General features: G+C 42.8%; 1 protein-coding gene across 5 annotated transcripts in view; it reads left to right on the top strand.

Annotated features, from left to right (window-relative positions):
- Positions 1 to 18,643, top strand: part of TMED3 (transmembrane p24 trafficking protein 3) — a 102,636-nt gene that overhangs the window by 46,132 nt on the left and 37,861 nt on the right. For 4 of the 5 annotated variants that reach the window (XM_063698756.1, XM_063698757.1, XM_063698758.1 and 1 more), the window contains exon 3: positions 1,212 to 1,331. The exons of the other annotated variant lie outside the window; for it this stretch is intronic. In XM_063698756.1, the coding sequence (XP_063554826.1) occupies positions 1,212 to 1,331 (120 nt within the window). The remainder of the gene's footprint in view (positions 1 to 1,211; positions 1,332 to 18,643) is intronic. 5 annotated transcript variants of the gene reach the window in all.

Below are 18,643 nucleotides of genomic sequence, written 5' to 3' on the forward strand. Positions count from 1 at the left end.
ATTTCAAGCCAGACATCCACAATAACCAGTTGTCCGACATGGCTTCACAATTTTAAGCATCCATCCTTGGCTTGGCAAATGCACTGCAACCCTCAGCAAAAGGACAGATTTGAGGGTGGGAAAAGGGGCTCCAGTCCTCACCCCTTGGATCAGACTAGTCTCGGGATCTGGGGCGAGCACGCCAGCAGGTGTGAGCCATCAGGAAACCAAGCTCCAAGGAGCTGGCCTGACCCTCCCCTGAATGGCTTGTCCTTCCTTTCTCTGAGCTCATCCATTGCCTTTTCCATTTGTGGTTTCCTGGGTGGCATCTACTGCCCACATTACAGCTAGTTTTTATGGGTGAATTGACTGAAAGTTCGAGAAAATGTAATTTACTGTTTAAGTTTTAAGGGGGAGGTTTAATTTTAGATGTTTCTGCCCAAGTAAACATCATTATTATAAATTAAATGTCAGAGATGTCAGCAACGTAACAGTCTTCTGGTCCAGCTTGTCCTCATTAGTTGGGGGAACTGAGCTTGATGGGACATTCTGATTGTCTGTTTGCCCAGCTCCCAGCACATGTCCTGGGTGGCAAAGTACATGGAAGAGACTGCCTCTGGACCCAGCATCAATATGTGTCCACGTGACACTTTCTGCAGGGATGAAGTGGTTCAACAGGATTTTGTTAGATTGGCGAGGAAAAGCTGTGTGCTTTGAAGAGTTTAAAGTGTTCCCCAGTCCCAAATGTCCACCCGTTAGAACAACCCCTTTCATTCATTTAGCGACAGGGTGGGGTTTGTGTCTGTTTTCTTTAGTGCTGTATCCTCAGAGTTTAGAACAATGTTGGCACATAAAAGGTGCTCAATGTATATTTGGTGAATGAATGGAAGAATAAATGAATTTAAGAATGTTCCTTTGGCACCTACCACATGCTAGACACTGTCCTAGGACCCGGATGGCAGCAGTGAACAGCTCCAGTAGTGAAAAGACAGCCAAAGCCCCTGCTGTCATGAAATTTCCAGAAGAAGAAAATGAACAACAAACACATACGTTCATATGCACTCTCTCAGATGGTGATGAGTGCAGTGCTGTGATGGAGATCCAAAAAGCAGGGCAAAAGGATGGAGAGTGTCAGGGGATGGGGAAGGTCTGTGCAAGGGGGTCAGAGCAGCTCACTCTAAAAAATTCAGTTGAAAGCATTCATCCCCTTTAACTTGCATTTTTCTTTTTAGGAATTTATCCCACACATCTCAGCAGTGCTCCAAGATCTGTGTAGAGATATTCACCGCAGCATTATTTATAACCTCCCCAAACTGAAAACAATCCAAATATTCATCAGTAAGTTAAATAAGGTAAGATATGCAACACTGTGGAATATTATGTAGGCATTAAAATAAGAGGGACATTTACATGTGCAGACATAGACAAGTGTGCTTGATCTATTCCGGGAAAAAAAGGAAAGCAAACTGAAAAACAGAATGTGTAGTATGAGCCCATTTAAAATAAAAAGAATATACACATACACAGTTATGAACAAACATATAAACATATACAAATATGCATATGTTTATATGTGTATGAGCATTTGAAAGGATACAACAGCTTAATAGCTAATACTTCTGGAGAAGAGGATCCATTTTCTATGTTATACTCTTTCATATTTTAAAAAGACAAGCACATGGCTGGGCACGGTGGCTCATGTGTATAATCCTGGCATTTTGGGAAACTGAGGTGGGAGGATCGTTTGATCCCAGGAATTCAAGACTAGCCTGGGCAACATAGTGAGACTCCCATTTCTACAGAAAAAAAAAAAAAAAAAAAGCCAAGCATGGCAGTGCATGCCTGTGGTCCTAGCTACTTGGGACGCTGAGGCAGTAGGATTGCTTGAGCCTGGGAGGTTGAGGCTGCAGTGAACTGTGATTGTGCCACTGTACTCCACCCTGCCTCAAAAAAAAGAAAAAAAAAAAGCAAGCACATTATTACATTATTGATTTTAGAATTTAAACTTTTTTTTTTTTTAAAGCAGAACACGTCTTCTTGAACTAGTGTTATACCTCCTTCTCCTTGGGGTCCTATTGTCTGTGAATGTATGCTCATCTCCTCCTGGGAGGACTGCTGTGCTGGGGGCATTCGGAGTCTGGGACACTGTAGAGGGAGCTGGGGGCCCTCCGCTCTGTGTATTGAGTCCACTCTGATTTCAGTTGATTGCAAAGGCAGTTGGAAGAACACTGGCTGGGAAATCAGGAAGCATGGCTGTACTTCTTAGTAGTTGCAAAGGACTGAAAAACTCACTTCCCTTTTCTGAGCCTCAGCTTTCCCATCTGGGAAGTTAATGCATTGGTTTATACCATTGTTTAAGTCCCTGCATGCCATCATACCCTAGGATTCTTTGGTCTTGTGAGTCTAAGTCTCCAATTGCTCTGCTTGAAAATTCTGTATCAACATCCTTCTTGGGAGATGTAACACACTATTAATGTACCCGTCTCGGCTTCTCTGTGAGCATACGTTCCTTTATCAGATAAATCAGCAAGTTGACCCTAACGGGATGGGCCACTGAAGCATGCCTGTTTATGTCATGAGGGGAAGACCAGAGTATGGAGGTCAGTCCTACTCGTTGTCTTCCATCAGAGGCCCAAGGCACTGGAGAGCGCAGTGAGCAGAGCCAGGCTGGGAGGAGGCTCTGTCCGAGGAATTTTCTGGGGGCCTGCTGTCTCACAACCGTGTGAACAGCCAGGAGAAGCAGACAGCTGCAAGGTCAGGACTTGAGGCCAGCACCTTCAAGTGTGACATCATTTTGCCACTTCAAAGCATAAAACTTTAAATGGCTCACTTTTTATTTCTGAGGTTTCAGACAACAACCCTACGTGTGTGTCTAGGCAAATGGTTCAGGGATGCTGCTGACAGAAGAAAATTATGTTTGGCTGTGGATTGCAGTCTAGACTGAGCAGGTTGAGAGTGACTGGTACCTGGCTGGGATGGAAGCTGGGGATGGTGGGGGTGGTGTCTGTCTCTTATGACAGCCATCTGTAGGATCCAACTTCAAGATTAGGAGGTTAAGAGAAGCATCTCCCAGGCTGGTCCCGAAGGAGGTCACGGGTCCACCGTAGGACCTCTGACCACTGCCTTCCAGTTAACAGTATTTCCATCAGTGGATATTCAGCAAAGAAAAAATGCTTTCTAAGATCCCAACATTTTCTTATTTGCCTGATGCTTAAAACGAAATTTCATAGAAAGCAGGCAGCTTCCATGCAGCTTTCCCTGGGGTGAAGTGGCTGGGCCTATTTGCTCCTTGAAGGAAAAGTTTGCTGTGACCTTCTCAGATAAGTGGGTGGTGGATAGCAGGGACAGGAGAGCCGTGACCTGGACGGGGTTCCTGATTCCTCCAGTCTGGATCAGTCTGAGGATAACTAAGAAAGGGAGTGGGGATGGGAAGGGGCTTTTTGCATGCCAAACCTGCATCTACTGGGAGTGCAGTGGCTGGAACAAGAGAGAGTGCAGCAGCACCTCATCTGTCAGGAGTACAGCTCTGGGCATCCCAGGAGAGGCACTCAGACAAATTGGATTCTGCCCACGGGGGAAGACAAGGGAAGTGAGGAGGCTTATGTAGCCGGAAGGAACAAAATTGCAACTCAAAATAAAAGTGGACTGTGTGCTTATTTGCATACCAGAGGAGAGGTACAGTTTATTTGAAGGAGAAGGCCCAGTTTTTTTTTTTTTTTTGAGACGGGGTCTTTCTCTATTGCCCAGGCTGGAGTGCAGTGACGCAATCTCAGCTCACTGCAACCTCCGCCTCCCAGGTTCAAGCCATTCTCCTGCCTCAGCCTCCCAAGTAGCTGGGATTACAGGCACCCACATCATGCCTGGCAAATTTTTGTATTTTTAGTAGAGACAGGGTTTCACCATGTTGACCAAGTCTCGAACTCCTGACCTCAAGTGATCTGCCCACCTCAGCCTCCCAAAGTGCTGGGATTACAGGCATGAGCCACTATACCCGGCCAATTTGAAGGGGAAGGCTCCTTATATAGAAAAATCAGCTGAGAGGTGAGTCTCCCTGTCCAGGGCATGACCTTTTTAAGGGTAAGGAGAAAAAAAGAGGAATAAACAGCTCCACAAATAAATGGTATAGAATTTGGGAGTTGTTTCTGACAGCTGAAGAGATTGAGAGACCAAGGTCTCAGAAAATGAAGAGAAAGCACGTATAGTATCAAAAAGTTAACAATCAGCTGATCACACCAAGCAAAAGGAATAAGTGAGTAAATACAAGTAAAGCCCTTATTATTATACATGCCTGGAATAGCGAAAGCCCTAGGTAGTAGCTATTATCTCCCTTCTTCTTCTGCCCTTGGGTCTACACAGAACAGGTCTTGCTCTTATGCTTCAAGAATGCCCTTGGGAGGAATGTCTGATACATTTTTAGGACATTAAAGTCTAATGATAAATATAGTGTCTTGCCTGTACTTTACTATGTTATACTCTTCCGCTGTTACCCAAAACCTTTAGCAAAAGTGTAGTAAATCCAATCTCAATTGTTAGTGAGACTGTGGGAAGAAAAAGTTAGGATCTGGGGCCATGGACAGGCACAGCGGGTCAGTGAGAGGGCAGGTAGCCATGGGATCCGAGAACAATAGCCAGGAGCATGCCACAGAGTGCAGCAGGTGCAGGAGGACCCCCAAGATGTTGAATCCACCTAGAAATTCACGCAACTGTTGAGGGTTGAGCTGGGTGTGGGGTGGGCTCCACACAGAATGTGGGATGGAATCTTGAGCCATCTTACATGGATATTAAAGTAGAGGGCCCAGGTTTCTGTGGAATAGACTTGGTCATGCCATCAAGGAACCAGGGGTGTTTAGGTGGGGAAGCACTCTTCAGGGGTCACATAGCTACTGTCTTCTATCAAAAGGACATTCCTGACGCATAAGAAAGACTTGTTTCGTGTAGACCCAAGGGCAGAAGAGAAAGGGCAATAATAGCTACTAACTGAGGACTTTTGCTATTGCAGGCATTGTTACTAATTTACTCACATATTCCTTACAACAGTACACTGTAGTGTATCACTGTAAAACAGACATCTTTACATATCATTAGACCGCGACATCCCAACAGCAGTGCCTTAAGTGGATTATATATGTCCAGCGATGCAGGTGTCCAAAAGTGATCAGAGTCCCAGGCTGGCTGTCCACTCTATGTGTCGTGACAATGATGATACTATCATTTTCTGTGTGTGCTATAAAATGAAAAACAATCGTGGAACATTGATTTAGACAGTATGCTACAGAATCACTTAAAACGAATACATAATATTCCATGTAATTTATTTTTTTAATTTTTATATTTTTAGAGACAGAGTCTCACGGTGTCACCCAGGCTGGAGTGCACTATTGTGATCATAACTACTGCAGCCTTGAACTCTTGGGTTCAAACGATCTGCCTGCCTCAGCCTCCCAAGCAGTTACAACTACAAGTGCACACCACTCAGCCTGGCTAATTGTGTTTTATTTTTATTTTTATTTTTTGTAGAGAGAGAGTTTTGCTTTATTGCCCAGGCTGGTCTTGTACTTCTGGCCTCAGCCATCCTCACGCCTTGGCCTCCCAAAGTACTGGGATTACGGGTGTGAGCCACTGGGCCTGCCCATATGTCACTGATATTTTTAACCAATTCCAAGTGTTGAAGTTCCAATTCTGCCATTTGCTGGTGGTGTGGATTACAGAAGACTTAGGTTTCTGTAGCCTAAGTTTCTTTGTTTGTAAAATAAGAATGAGAAAACTTATCTCATATGATTTTTGTGAGGATTAAGTGAGGTAACTCAGGTAAAAGAATTTTATTTTACATTTTAAAACTATTTAAACATTCAATATATACGATGGAACACTACTCAGCCATAAAAAGGAATGAATTAATGGCATTCACAGCAACCCGGGTAACTTGGGAACAGAAAACCAAACGTCATACGTTCTCACTTATAAGTGAGAGCTAAGCTATGAGGACGCAAAGGCATAGAATGACACAGTGGGCTTTAGGAACTCAGGAGGAAATGGTGAGAAGGGGATGAGGAATAAAAGACTACAAATTGGGTGCAGTGCTCAGGTGAGAGGTGCATCAAAATCTCACAAGTCACCACTAAAGAACTTACTCATGTAATCAAACACCACCTGTTCCCCAATAACTTATGGAAATAAAAAAATTTAAAAAAATAAAAATATTTAAACATTCACTATTATGACCGATACATATTTTGCCCAAATAATTACTAAATTAATGACCTGAAATTATGTCAAGAGAATCAAGTAAGCAACTTAGAATTAACAAGAGATTTTGGAATGTGTCAATTTATAAAATAAATATAGAAAATTATTTTCCTTTTTTAAAAAAAGCATTAATCACTTGAACAGTAAAATAAAAGATCTAATTTATTATTGAAAAATAAAATATCACAGGAATTCCCAAAACTTTTTAGGGTCTATAAGGAGAATACAAAGCTTTGCTAAGGTCATGAACTATGACTTGAAAGACATTTTAGTTCCTGGATAACAAACTCGACGTTGTAAACCAGTCAGTTTATCAGAGTCAGTTAATACATTTAATATAATGCTAATTAAAATCCCACTGGGATTTTTTGTGGGGGTACTTAACCAAACTATGTATAAGTTAATATAGTTGGGTGCAGTGGCTGATGTCTACAATTCCAGCACTTTGGGAGGCCAAGGAAGGAGGATTGCTTGAATCTAGGAGTTTGAGAACAGCCTGGGGCATATAGTGTGATCTTGCCTCTCCAAAAAAAAAAAAAAAAAAAAAAAATTAGCCAGGCGTGGTGGCACGCCTGTCCAGCTACTCAGTCTTCCTGAGTTCCAGCTACTCAGGAGGCTGAGGTGGTTGGATTTCTTGAGCCTGGGAGGTTGAGGCTGTATGAGCCTTCATCATGCCACTGCACTCCAGCCTGGGTGACAGAGTGGGACTCTGTCTCTAAAAAAAGTTAAAATAAAAATTAAAAGTTAATATAAAATATTTATTTATGTATAAGAATTGATATGGTTTGGCTCTGTGTCCTCACCCAAATCTCAGCTTGAATTGTAATAATCCCCAAGTGTCATGGGAGGGACCTGGTTGGAGGTAATTGAATCATGGGGCAGGTTTTTCCTGTGCTGTCCTCATGATAGTGATGAAGTCTCATGAGATCTGATGGTTTTATAAATGGGAGTTCCCTGCACATGCACTCTTATCTCTGCCTGCTGCCATGTAAGATGTGACTTTGCACTTCCTCTGTCTTCCGCCATGACTGTGAGGCCTCCCCAGCCATCTGGAACTGTGAGTCCATTAAATCTCTTTTCTTTTCAAATTACCCAGTCTCAGGTATATCTTTATTAGCAGCATGAGAACAGACTAATACAAGAATAACTGCAAACATTCTAAAAACAGAAAAGAGGGATAAGATAATGAGTGCTATCAGATAATGTAGCATTTCCAAGTTACAGTATGAAAATTGTTTGATCAGGGGTATACTGACTGACAAAACACAGCAGTCCAGAATCAGATGCAGATATACACAATAACTCATTAGATGAGAAAAGTGTATGTCAGAGGGAAACAATGGACTAGTGAATAAATAGATTAGGAATAATTACGTAACTATTTGAAAAAATAGTTTTATGTCTTGTATCATATATGAACACAAATTCCAGGTGGATTTGAATGTTTAAAAAACTCCATACAACAGAAAATATACATAATTATTTACACATCCTTTATTTCAGAAAGAACTTTCTAATCATACAACAAAGGTAGAAATTATAAGAACAGATTGATAGACCAGACTAAAAACTTGTAAAACTTCTATATGTCAAATATAAAAAATGACAAACAGCAAACCAGGAAAAATCCCTGCATACTGTATCACAAAGAAATGGCCAGTGACTTTATATTTAAGGAATGCTTATAATTTGCTTTTTAAAACTCCGAGTGACAAAGAACTACAATGATTCAAAAAAAAAAAAATCTCCAAGTGAAAAATGACAGCCAAAGAGAGAAACAAGTCATTCACAAAGGAAACACAAATGGCTGATGAATATATGAAAGTGACTTCACCCTATTTGATGATATATAATATTTTTACTAAAACAATTACAGTTTACAACTGAGCAGCAAAACAATACTTTTAAAACGAAATTGTTAATTTTCTCCAGTTTTAGCATAAAGCAAGGGCAGATTTGATTTATTTTGTACTCTAAACCCCTTTCCATTGTTACCAAACCGAACTTGGGTCCACTCACCTAGTGCAGCAAAGCTCAACACTGACACCGGGATCACAGCAAGAAAAAGTACGGCGTTTACTACAGGATGCCAAGCAAGGAGAATCGGGAGGCTCATGCTTAAGATGCAAACTCTCCGATGGCTTACAGATAAGGGTTTTTTAAGTCGGAGAGGCAGAGGTTACAGCCAAAGGCATAAATCAATATAATGCAGGATTTTTGCTCCTTTAGCTCAGCTAGGTCCAGGTTCTTGTCTCATAACCAGGAAAAATTAGGCATGCGGACACCATAGAGTGAGTGGAGTACTATTTATTAAGCAAAAGGAAAGCTCTCAGCAAAGAGAGGGGTCCTGAAAAGCAGGTTGCCGGTTGGCCCTTCACAGTTGAATACAAAGGCTTTTTATATAGAAGCTGATGGGACTGGGTTCCCTATTTGTATAAGGCACGAATTCCTAGTGGCTCCACCCCCATTCCCCCAGTGTGCATGTGGGCCCTTAGTCCCCTGCGGGCATGTTTAAGCAAGCCCCCTGTGCAAGTTCCCTTATATGCATAAAATATCTGGTGTAAGCACTTGTGGGGCAGGTCGGAGGTTCTCCGGGGACTCTTTCTTTACTGTCTGCCTAAGGTAAGCTGGCTAACTCCTTTTGATACGGATAGGAGACAGAGAAATACTGGACAGAAGAGGGTGGTTCCCCAGCAAAGGCCCCACCCCTCGAGCCTGGAGCCCCATGGCCCTAAGTGGGAATAGGCATTTCTGTTTTCATTCCCAAAAAGTTGTCTTTTGGCCTGCCATGCCCCGATCCTGTACCCATATAAACCCTGAACCCCAGGTTCCAGGAGCAGACAAGCAGATGAGGAGATGAAACACGCAGATGAATGGTGGAACGACACAGCAGAGAAAGAGAGAAGAGGAGGAATGTCTGAACACCGAGAGGAGTTCAGCTGGGGGCTGTCAGAGAGGAGTTTGGCCACTGGATGGCCAAACTCTAGGGGAAGATCATCCTCTCACTCCATCCTCCCAGCTCCCCATCCATCCCTCTGAGAGCCACCTCCACCACTCAGTAAAACCCCACATTCATCTTTCAAGCCCATGTGTGACTTGATTCTTCCAGGACACTGGGAAAGAGCTTGGGATACAGAAAGGTGTCACACCGGCCCTCTGCCCTTGCAAAAAGGCAGAGTGTCCATTGAGCTGATTAACACTTAAGCTGTTTGTGGATGGCAGGGCTGAAAGGGCACACTGTAATGCATACCCACTTGGGCTCCTGCATCTGTCCCTCTGCATGCTCCCTCTCCCCTCAGGGGTTTGAGCAGTGGAGACGAGGGAACAGGCGATTCACACCCCTGCCGTATGTCCTGAGAGGGGGATCAGGGAACTCTCCTGTTTCACTTTCAAATACATGGGGATTACACATTGGTTTGAACTAAAAAGACAGGACAGCTCAAAGTAGGGGCCCACAGGTCATAGGTGAATTCAGAGATTTTCTGATTTGTAACTGATTAAAGAAGAGAAACTTTGTCTAAAGACAGCAGAAAAGAATGTTAGGTCTGGCTTGTGGACATCACCTCCTCCAGGCCCCTCAGGAAGAAATTTAGAACAAAGAACGGCAGTGGAAACCAAAAAGTATCTGAGACAGGTCTCAATTAATTCAAAAGTTTATTTTGCCAAGGTTAAGGATGTACCCAGGAGATAAGTCTGTGCCTTTCTCCAAAGGTGATTTTGAGGGCTTCAATATTTAAAAGGGGAAAAGCAGACTGGAGGGGAAAGAGGGATGGTATGGTCACATTACTGAATCCACGTGTTGCAAGAGAAAAGGAGCAGGTAGGGGAACAGTCAATTATGTGTCCGTCTGGCGCTCAGTAAATCAGCACTTTATGTAAGATAAGGTGAACGTAGAGTAGCTATCTGTGGAGATATTTAACCTTTTATCTGTAGCTCTCTGCTTAGGAGCAAAAGAAAAGGCAGCTTCTTGCATGACTCAGCTTTCAGCTTAATTTTTTCCTTTTGGCACAGAGATTTGGGTTTCCAAGTTTTTATTTTCCTTTCACAGCAGCAAGAATCCAGTCCTCTCGGTCCCTCCATATCTGAGGTCTATGTGCCAGCAGATACATTTGGTGGGGTCCGAGTTTCTGAAGAACAAGTCAGAGACATATGTTAAGATGTTATCTTGTGTGGAGTCCTAATTAGGGAAAAGGAGTCAGGCTGGCAGGACCAGAGGAAAGCAAAGAGATAAAGCAGACAAGCTATAGGTCTGCCTTTCTTCATGGTTCAGGACATATAAACAAAAAGAGGGTGAGATAAGCTATAGGTCTGCCTTTCTTTATGACCCAGCACATAGGGCCCTCCTGTGTAGGTAATGTATATAGCTCACAATATCATCAAACACCTAGGTTGATAGAAGAATGCAAGTTACCTTCCTGCTACCTTGGCGTTATCAGTACGGTACACAGCACTCTGCAGCCCAAGAACTATCCTATAAAATCTCTGGGAAGCCTTTGTTTCTTTGCAGTCAGCTGCTCTCTTGCTGATTCTGCCCATTGCCCTCTTGCAACATTATTTTTATATGTTCCTAATGAATCTGCCTTTCTTTATCCACAACTGCCTTGGTAAATTCTTGTACCCCTCAGCCACTGGCCCAGATAGTCACCGCTCATCCGCAACATTTAGTTTCTATAGAGAACCAAACATCTCATGATTAACTTCCATGGCTGTTGTTATAAGCTATTACCTTCTTGCTTATCAAGTTGCTCCTTTACTTCTCAGGACGAGCTAGGTGCCTGGAATTTCCCTTGAAGGAACTAAAGATTTTCCTTTATTTCCATGCTTGGTTTGGGGATAGTGCCCAGCAGGCTCCTAAGAGGGGTCCCTGCTCCATCTCACCATTATCCACATCTTTGGAAAGGCTGGCCATGTAGATCCTAAAGCTAAGCTCGTGGTGGCAGCTACTTGAATGTTAGGCACAGAGCCTGGGGATGGCTTCACAAATCTAAAGCTCCAAGGTGACGGTGAATGTCTTATTAGCTGTGTGACTTTGAGGAAGGAGTCGGACTCTTTTTCACTTTTCAGCATTCCAGCAGCCCTTTGTGTATTTAATGTGCTGCACTTTAAGGTGCATTTTTTTTTCTTTCATTAATATACAAGTGACTGGTTTTGACTCATCAGATGGAAACTTCCAAGTCAGTTGCAGAGAATAATGATGGCTAGGTCATTGTTTTCAAAAAGCACAGCACAATCTCAATTCAGATTTACATCAAGTGGAGCTGATTATAAACCAAGTTTCATTTTCACCTGACCCCAGCTGCTGGGTCCTGAATTAGCTTTTTATTCTTCTTTCCGGGTGAAGGATTTAGGTGGAGACCTAAAGGCATCTTTAACCAAATGCATCTCATGTGGTGCCTAACAAAGTCCAATATGATGCAGAACTAAAACAGAGTTGGTCAGCAGGTTACTGGATACTATAGAAAATTGGATTAGTGAAGTGGAAATTACTCCAGCACTCAGGTGGTGTTATCAAATCAAACTTGAAGTCTGCTCACCTGGTGCAGTAGGACCAGCGATCCACACTGGGTTTGCGGTGGGAGAAAGGGAGGTTTTTATTTGTAGGGCACAAAGCAAGGAAGATTGGGAAGCTAATGCTTCAGTCCTGACACCCAAATCCTGGCAACATCTAACACCTCTTCCTTGACACCTAACACAAGCCCAAGTCCTATCATAGGTCTTTCCTAACACTCTCTTACAGAGGTACCCCACAGTTCCCAGAGTGTGCAAGCTCCCTCAGAGCAAGAAGTAAACCCCACCTGTTCCACCACAGGTGTTCTGGATGGTCTTTGGCTGAGGTGTTGACACTTTCATCTCCGAATATGCTGCCAGCAAAGGCTGTTGGACAACCCGATGGGTTGCAGGTACAGGATTTTTAAAGGCAGGGGTAAATTTCAGAAAAGTAGAAGTTACATGTAAAGTAATAAATCAATACATGGAAATTGTACATTGGTTTTGCCCTAAAGGGTGAAATGTCTTGAAACAGGGTCTTACAGATCAAAGGTAGATTCAAAGATTTTCCGATTTGCAATTTGTTAAGGAAGAGACGCTTTGTTGAAAAATATGAGGTCAGTAGAAAAGAATTAGCTCTGTTTGTGAGTATACCTTTATCCAGGCCCCTCAGGAAGTAATTTAGAAGAAAGAATAGTGGTCAGAGCTCAGTCCTCAGCTCCCCATTGCCTGGGGTCTCAGTGCCAGTGGATCCATTTGGTGGGGACCCAGGTTTCTGTAAAACAACTCAGGGATATGTTAGGATGTTGTTTGTAGTTTCTATAGGAGAACCAAACATGTGATTCTGGCTTCTTTAGCTATTATTTTAAGTTACTATTACCTTCTTGCTTATCAAGTTGCTTATTTATTTCTGAGGGCCAGCTAGGTGCCTGGAATTTCCCTTGAAGGAACTCAAGATTTTCCTTTACTTTCATGCTTAGAGCTTACTTTCAAGCTTTCATGCTTTTTTGATCATCATTCCCAATGGATGGTCAGAATCCAACATACTTTGCTGGCAGCAGATTGGAAGTTGGAAGTGTTAATGCTCCAGCCAAAGACCACTGAGAACTCCTTTAGTGAAAAAGGTGGGGTTTGCTCCTTGCTGTGAGGGAGCTTGCACACTGTGGGAATTATGGGGTACCTCTGTAAGATAGTGTTAGAAAGGACCTATGATAGGACTTGGGCTTGTATTCAGTGTTTTTGGGGAAAGTTTAATTAAGGAAGAGATGTTAGATGATGTCAGGAATTGGGGGTTAATTCTATGTTTGGGTATCTTAATAAATCTAATCTAGAAGGAGAGAAAACTAGGTGAGGCCAAAACTGTAATCGGTAAAGAAGCAGTAGTCAGTCATATTGTAACTGAGCACCTCCATTTTTTTAAGAGTCAGTTTAATTATTTTTAATCATTTTATTATTTTCTCTTCTTGTTCCCCTGATTCTCCACTTCCTACTTAACCCTTTAGAAATGGAAATATAAGGCTGGGCACAGTGGCTCACATCTGCAATCCCAGCACTTTGGGAGGCCAAGGTGGGCAGATCACATGAGGTCAGGAGTTTAAGTCCAGCTTGGCCAACTTGGTGAAACCCCATCTCTACTAAAAACACACGCAAAAAAAATTAGCTGGGCATGGTGGCACACGCCTGTAATCACCGCTACTCGAGAGGCTGAGGCAGGAGAATCACTTGAACCTCGGAGGTCAGGTTGCAGTGAGCCGAGATCGCACCACTGTACTCCAGCCTGGGTGGCAGAGTGAGACTCTGTCTCAAAAAAAAAAAAAAAAAAGAAATGCAAATATAGCCTTTTACCTCTTCTTCACCAGACATTCCCTACAGGGCAAGTTCGTCTAACTATGTTCTCCAAGACAGAACTTTCTTTGAGAATTAACAGTGGATTTATAAACAAAAGCATGCCCACTAGGAAACTCTCACCCACCAGGGGGTTGCCTCGCGAGATAATAGTTGAAAAACATGCCTGCTACTCTCTCCTACCTGGGTAGTTTTCAGCTTAGTCCTGCCCATGAAGATGCCAGCTATCACTAGCTTGACCGCCTGGTAAGTAAGGCACCAAGCTAACATGCAGACTGCCACCTTGCTGGCTTCCTCCCCTGCTTTTTAAAAGTGCCCACTTTCTGTTCCCAAAGCAAAGTGGTACATTTAAAGGTGGGATGCCTGTGCTTCTTCCCCTAAGCTGGCTTTGGAAATAAGTCCCTTTATACCAGACCTCGCTCTTGTTAATTGGACTCTGCAAGCGGTAAGCAACTAACCTGCATTTCAGTTACAATATTAGCCAGAATGGGGGAATGCTAGGTCATTTTTATGGTTTGAACAGTGCTCATGTTTCGTCTGTGTTCACACATAACTATGGAGTAGTCTTGTTTTTGTCTTGGTCCATCATTGGCCCTGAGTAGCCCTGTTTGATGTTGATGTTCTGTGAAGTGGTTTATGTCTAACAGAACACCAAGGCCCTGCTGTGCCAGGCCAGCTCCTGGCTGTCAGGGGCAGCTTTGCTGTTTCTCAGAAGGAAGGGAGATCCTTTTTTTCCCCTTCTGCATCTGAAGTCACCTCCAGCAAGTGGCAATAGCAGGTCCCTGCTAGGGCAGCTTCCTGGATTCTGTTCAAGCAGGGCAGAAGTTGAGTTTCCTAGTGGGCATGCTTTGGTTTATAAATCCACTGTTAATTCTCAAGGAGAGTTCTGTCTTGGAGAACACAGTTAGACGAACTTGCCCTGTAGGGAATGTCTGGTGAAGAAGTGGTAAAAGGCTATATATGCATTTGGTTTTTTTTTTGAGACAGAGTCTCACTCTGTTGCCCAGGCTGGAGTGTAGTGGCGTGATCTCGGCTCACTGCAATCTCCACCTCCGAGGTTCAAGTGATTCTCCTGCCTCAGCTCTCAAGCAGCTGGGATTACAGGCATGGGCCACCATGCCCAGCTAATTTTTTTTTTTTTTTTTTTTTGCAATAGCAGCAGCAGCTCAAAGCTTGGACTCTGGCTCCAGCAGGAGCAGCCCCTGATGACTGTAGGTTCCAGAGCTCCTGCAGCTTCCAGAGGAGTGCAGACTCCTGGCATCCCACAGATTGGGTCAGGCAGGAGTAGGGGTTCCATCAGCCCCAGCGATGGGCTCCGGGGAATATCAATTTTCCTTTTGCTTCCCCGGTCACATGGGTTTCACCTCAACCATCGCCTTTTGCTCTTCCATCACTGCTAACACACTGAAACACCTAGAGTGGTTTCTGTTTTCCTAACTGGGCACTGATTGATAATGTCTCTTCATAACTAGTTCTGCCATTCAACGTCACATGTCTGTGTCTGATATTATGACCTCCTAAGTGACAGAATTCAGTTATTAATGGGGTAGTTTTTACATGGAGACCATGAAATCCAAAGATATACTGCTGGAACCCTTGGATATAGTTTTGACTCTGTGAGTTCTTAAATGGGAAGGAATGTTGGTGTAGTCGTTTGGCTTCTGATGGTTGTGTGAATGAAACAGTCATTCGCTGAGGATCTTCTGCTCATATTGCTTCACTTGTCATGTCTGGCATTTCTCCTTTGTGGTTGACTTCCATTGCCTGAATACACAAACAGCTCTGCACTGAGCTTATCTCAGTCAGAGGTTGTGTGAAAGGCATCTGCAAAGTCTTCCCAGCCAACTTCTCCAGAGAGGCAGATGAACTGTTACTAATCTGACAGTGATCAAACTGAAAGAATATTCATCTGCCCATGCTTGAAACTGCCTTAAGTTTTGAACTCTAACATACTCAAGAATGTATCTTTTAGTTTACCAAATAGTGTGCCAAGTAGGCCCTACTTCAAGAAAACCAAATACACAAAGATGTGTATTCTTAAAGGAATTGATTAGGATGCATATTTTAAAATTGAGGTCCCTAAGTAGGTTTAGATGACATGATGTATACCCATGAGTTTTATATCTAAATCTCTAAAGATGTGGCTATGTTAAGAAAATCCATATAAAATGTCTTTTGTTGATGAGGGTTGGGGCTGGTGACTTTTTGAGTGACAGTGAGACGTGATAGAACTGCAGCTTCCTGGGCCCCAGTGTCACAGCCCAACAGGTTCTTATTGCCTGCTGCCCTGAAAAAAACTAATTCACTGAAAACAGTAGATGTTGCAGCAAAGAAAGAGTTTAATAATTGCTCTCCAGCCAAGTGAGGAGAATGGGAGAAATTTCTCAAATCTGACTCTCCAAGAATTCAGAGGCTAGAGTTTTTAAGGGTACTTTGGTGGGCAGGGGGTTAGGGAACTGAAACCATCAAAGGGCCAGGGATGAAACCACAGGGGTATCTAAACTGTCTTCATGCAACTGAGTTAGTTCCTGGGAGGGGGGTCTCAGGACTAGAGGCATCTCTTGGTCTGCTGAAATGCCAAATCTGAAAAATATTTCCAAGACCAGTACTTTAGGTTTTACAATAGTGATGTTATCTATAGGAGTAGTTGGGGAAGTTATAAATTTTGCAACCTCTGGTTATGCACCTCTGGGGACAGTAAGCAACTTACAGAAAAACAAGATAGGCAGTGGCAGGTCATTGTTTATGCCTATTCTTTAGCAAAGTTCAAGCCTCTACCATAATTCTACCTTTCTTGTGAATGTGGCGTCAATCTCTGAACAAGAAGGGGTATCAGTTTTCCTTGTCTCAAAGTTTAACTATCAACTAAATTCTTCTCATAGGTTTCTTGGCCTCCATGCTAGAATAAGCAAAAACAAACAAACAAACAAACAGAAAAACCTTAGCCTGTGGGTTAAAAGCAAGATGGAGTCAGTCATGTTAGGTTTCTCTCATTACTTATAATTCTGCAGTGGCAGTTTCACCAAGATAGGTAGGGAAGTTGTAAAGTAAGTAGAAGGCTTATTGGTCCGGAGGAAATGGTGGAGATAGGCAGGGGTGGATGTCTTTGCCAGGGTGGAGAATTTGTAATGTAGGAAGATGCAGGTAAAGAGGTTGAAGTACAGGTATGTTGAATTGAATGAAATTAACTTTTATTGTTCTAAGGTCCTCACCTTCTCTGCAGAATTTTCTGTAATCTTCCATATCTGAGACTTCTCCTCTCCCCTCCCTCCCTGTATTAGTCTGTTCTCACACTGCTAATAAAGACATATCTGAGGCTGGGTAATTTACAAAGAAAAGAGGTTTAATTGACTCACAGTTCAGCATGGCTGGGGAGGCCTCAAAATCATGGCCAGAGGCAAAGGAAGAACAAAGGCACATCTTATGTGGTGGCAGGCAAGAGAACATGCACAGGGGAACTTCCTTTTATAAAATCATCAGATCTTGTGAGACTCATTCACTATCAGCAGAACAGCATGGGAAAACTAGCCCCCATGATTCAATTACCTCCCACTGGGTTCCTCCCATGACACATGGGGATTATAGGAGCTACAATTCCTGATGGGATTTCAGTGAGGACACAGCCAAACCATATCACTCCCCAACCCTGACTCTACCGTTCAATTCCCAGCTAGGTAGTTAGAATTGAACAGAATCCTTTAGAATTCTCCTTTCTTATCAGTGCCCCTTCTATACCCGTAATGTGTTCCTGTCTTTTCAAGTCAAATTTCAGGCAATGTCTGAAAAATGAGCTTTCTCCATGTTTGTCTGATCAGCTTTAAATAACAGATCCACAATTTTTTGATTTATCTGTATGGGATTCTCCAGAGCCTAGCTCACTGGTAGCCTAGACTGATCAAATAAGTAGAGATAGAAGAGAATGGAGCCCTTGTGTTTCTGGTTTTAGCAGATTCTGTTTTATTTTTATACCTGCAAACAAGTTTGCAATAGTTATTCTCTTGCCATGCAATGAATTGGTGTTCTATAAACACCACTAATCATGCAGATAAGACCAGTCATAGGCTGTTATCTCTTTTATTCATAGAAACTTCTTGGTAATGGATAGAAAGGGCTGCATTTTCAACAGGATTATGCTAGTCTGGGAACTTTGTCAAGAATCTTCCATCAAGGCATCTTAAATCTTTTTGGTTTCCCTCTTGGGCTATTTTATTTGGCTGTTCAATTGTCTTCAACTGCAAAAGGTTATAAATATGGTTTAATGTGAGCAAGCCCATCCTTCAGTGAATTTCCCTCGCCTCCCAACAGTAGTTTATCATCTATCCCTTTCATTCCTGCAAATGAACAGAAGATTAAGTACTGGTATGAGGACAGACTCAGCATACAAAGCAAGAGTGGACAGCCTCTCTGAGATGCTGCAGCTTTGGGTTTCATGGTCTATATAGTTGGTTTGTGTTGATGCAAAAGAGTCAAACCCTGTAAGCTATTTGAAGGGATTTATTCCGTGCCAAATATGAGTGACCAAGGCCTGAGGCACAGTCTTAAGAGGTCCTGAGAACATGCACGCCAGGTAGTTGGGTTACAGCTTGGTTTTATACAGGGGAAACATAATACATCAATCAATACATGTAAGGTACACATTGGTTTGGTCTGGAAAGACAGGACAACTCGAAGCAGGGGCTTACGGGTCATAGGTGGATTCAAAGATGTCCTGATTGGCAGTTGGTTGAAAGGGTTAAGGTCTGCCTGAAGAGTTGAAGTCAGCAGGAATAGATGTTTGTAGTTAAGATAAGGGAGGTTGTGGAAGCCAAGGTTCTTGTTATGTAGATGAAGCCTCCAGGCAGCAAGGTTCAGTAAATGTCTCTTATCAGACTCTTAAAGGTTAAATCTCTTAGTTAAATCTCTCCTGGATCAAGGGGAAAGACCTGGAAAAAGAAGGGGACTCTCTTCAGAATGTAAATTTTCCCCAATGGCCCTGTAACGTTGCAGGGCTATTTCAAAATATGTCAAATAAATATATTTTAGGGTAAAATACTTCAGTTTCTTCTGGGGACTGCTATCTGCCATGTGATGCTATGCTAGAGTCAGG

This window comes from Gorilla gorilla, chromosome 16, assembly GCF_029281585.2.
Source record: "Gorilla gorilla gorilla isolate KB3781 chromosome 16, NHGRI_mGorGor1-v2.1_pri, whole genome shotgun sequence".
Taxonomy (NCBI): domain Eukaryota; kingdom Metazoa; phylum Chordata; class Mammalia; order Primates; family Hominidae; genus Gorilla; species Gorilla gorilla.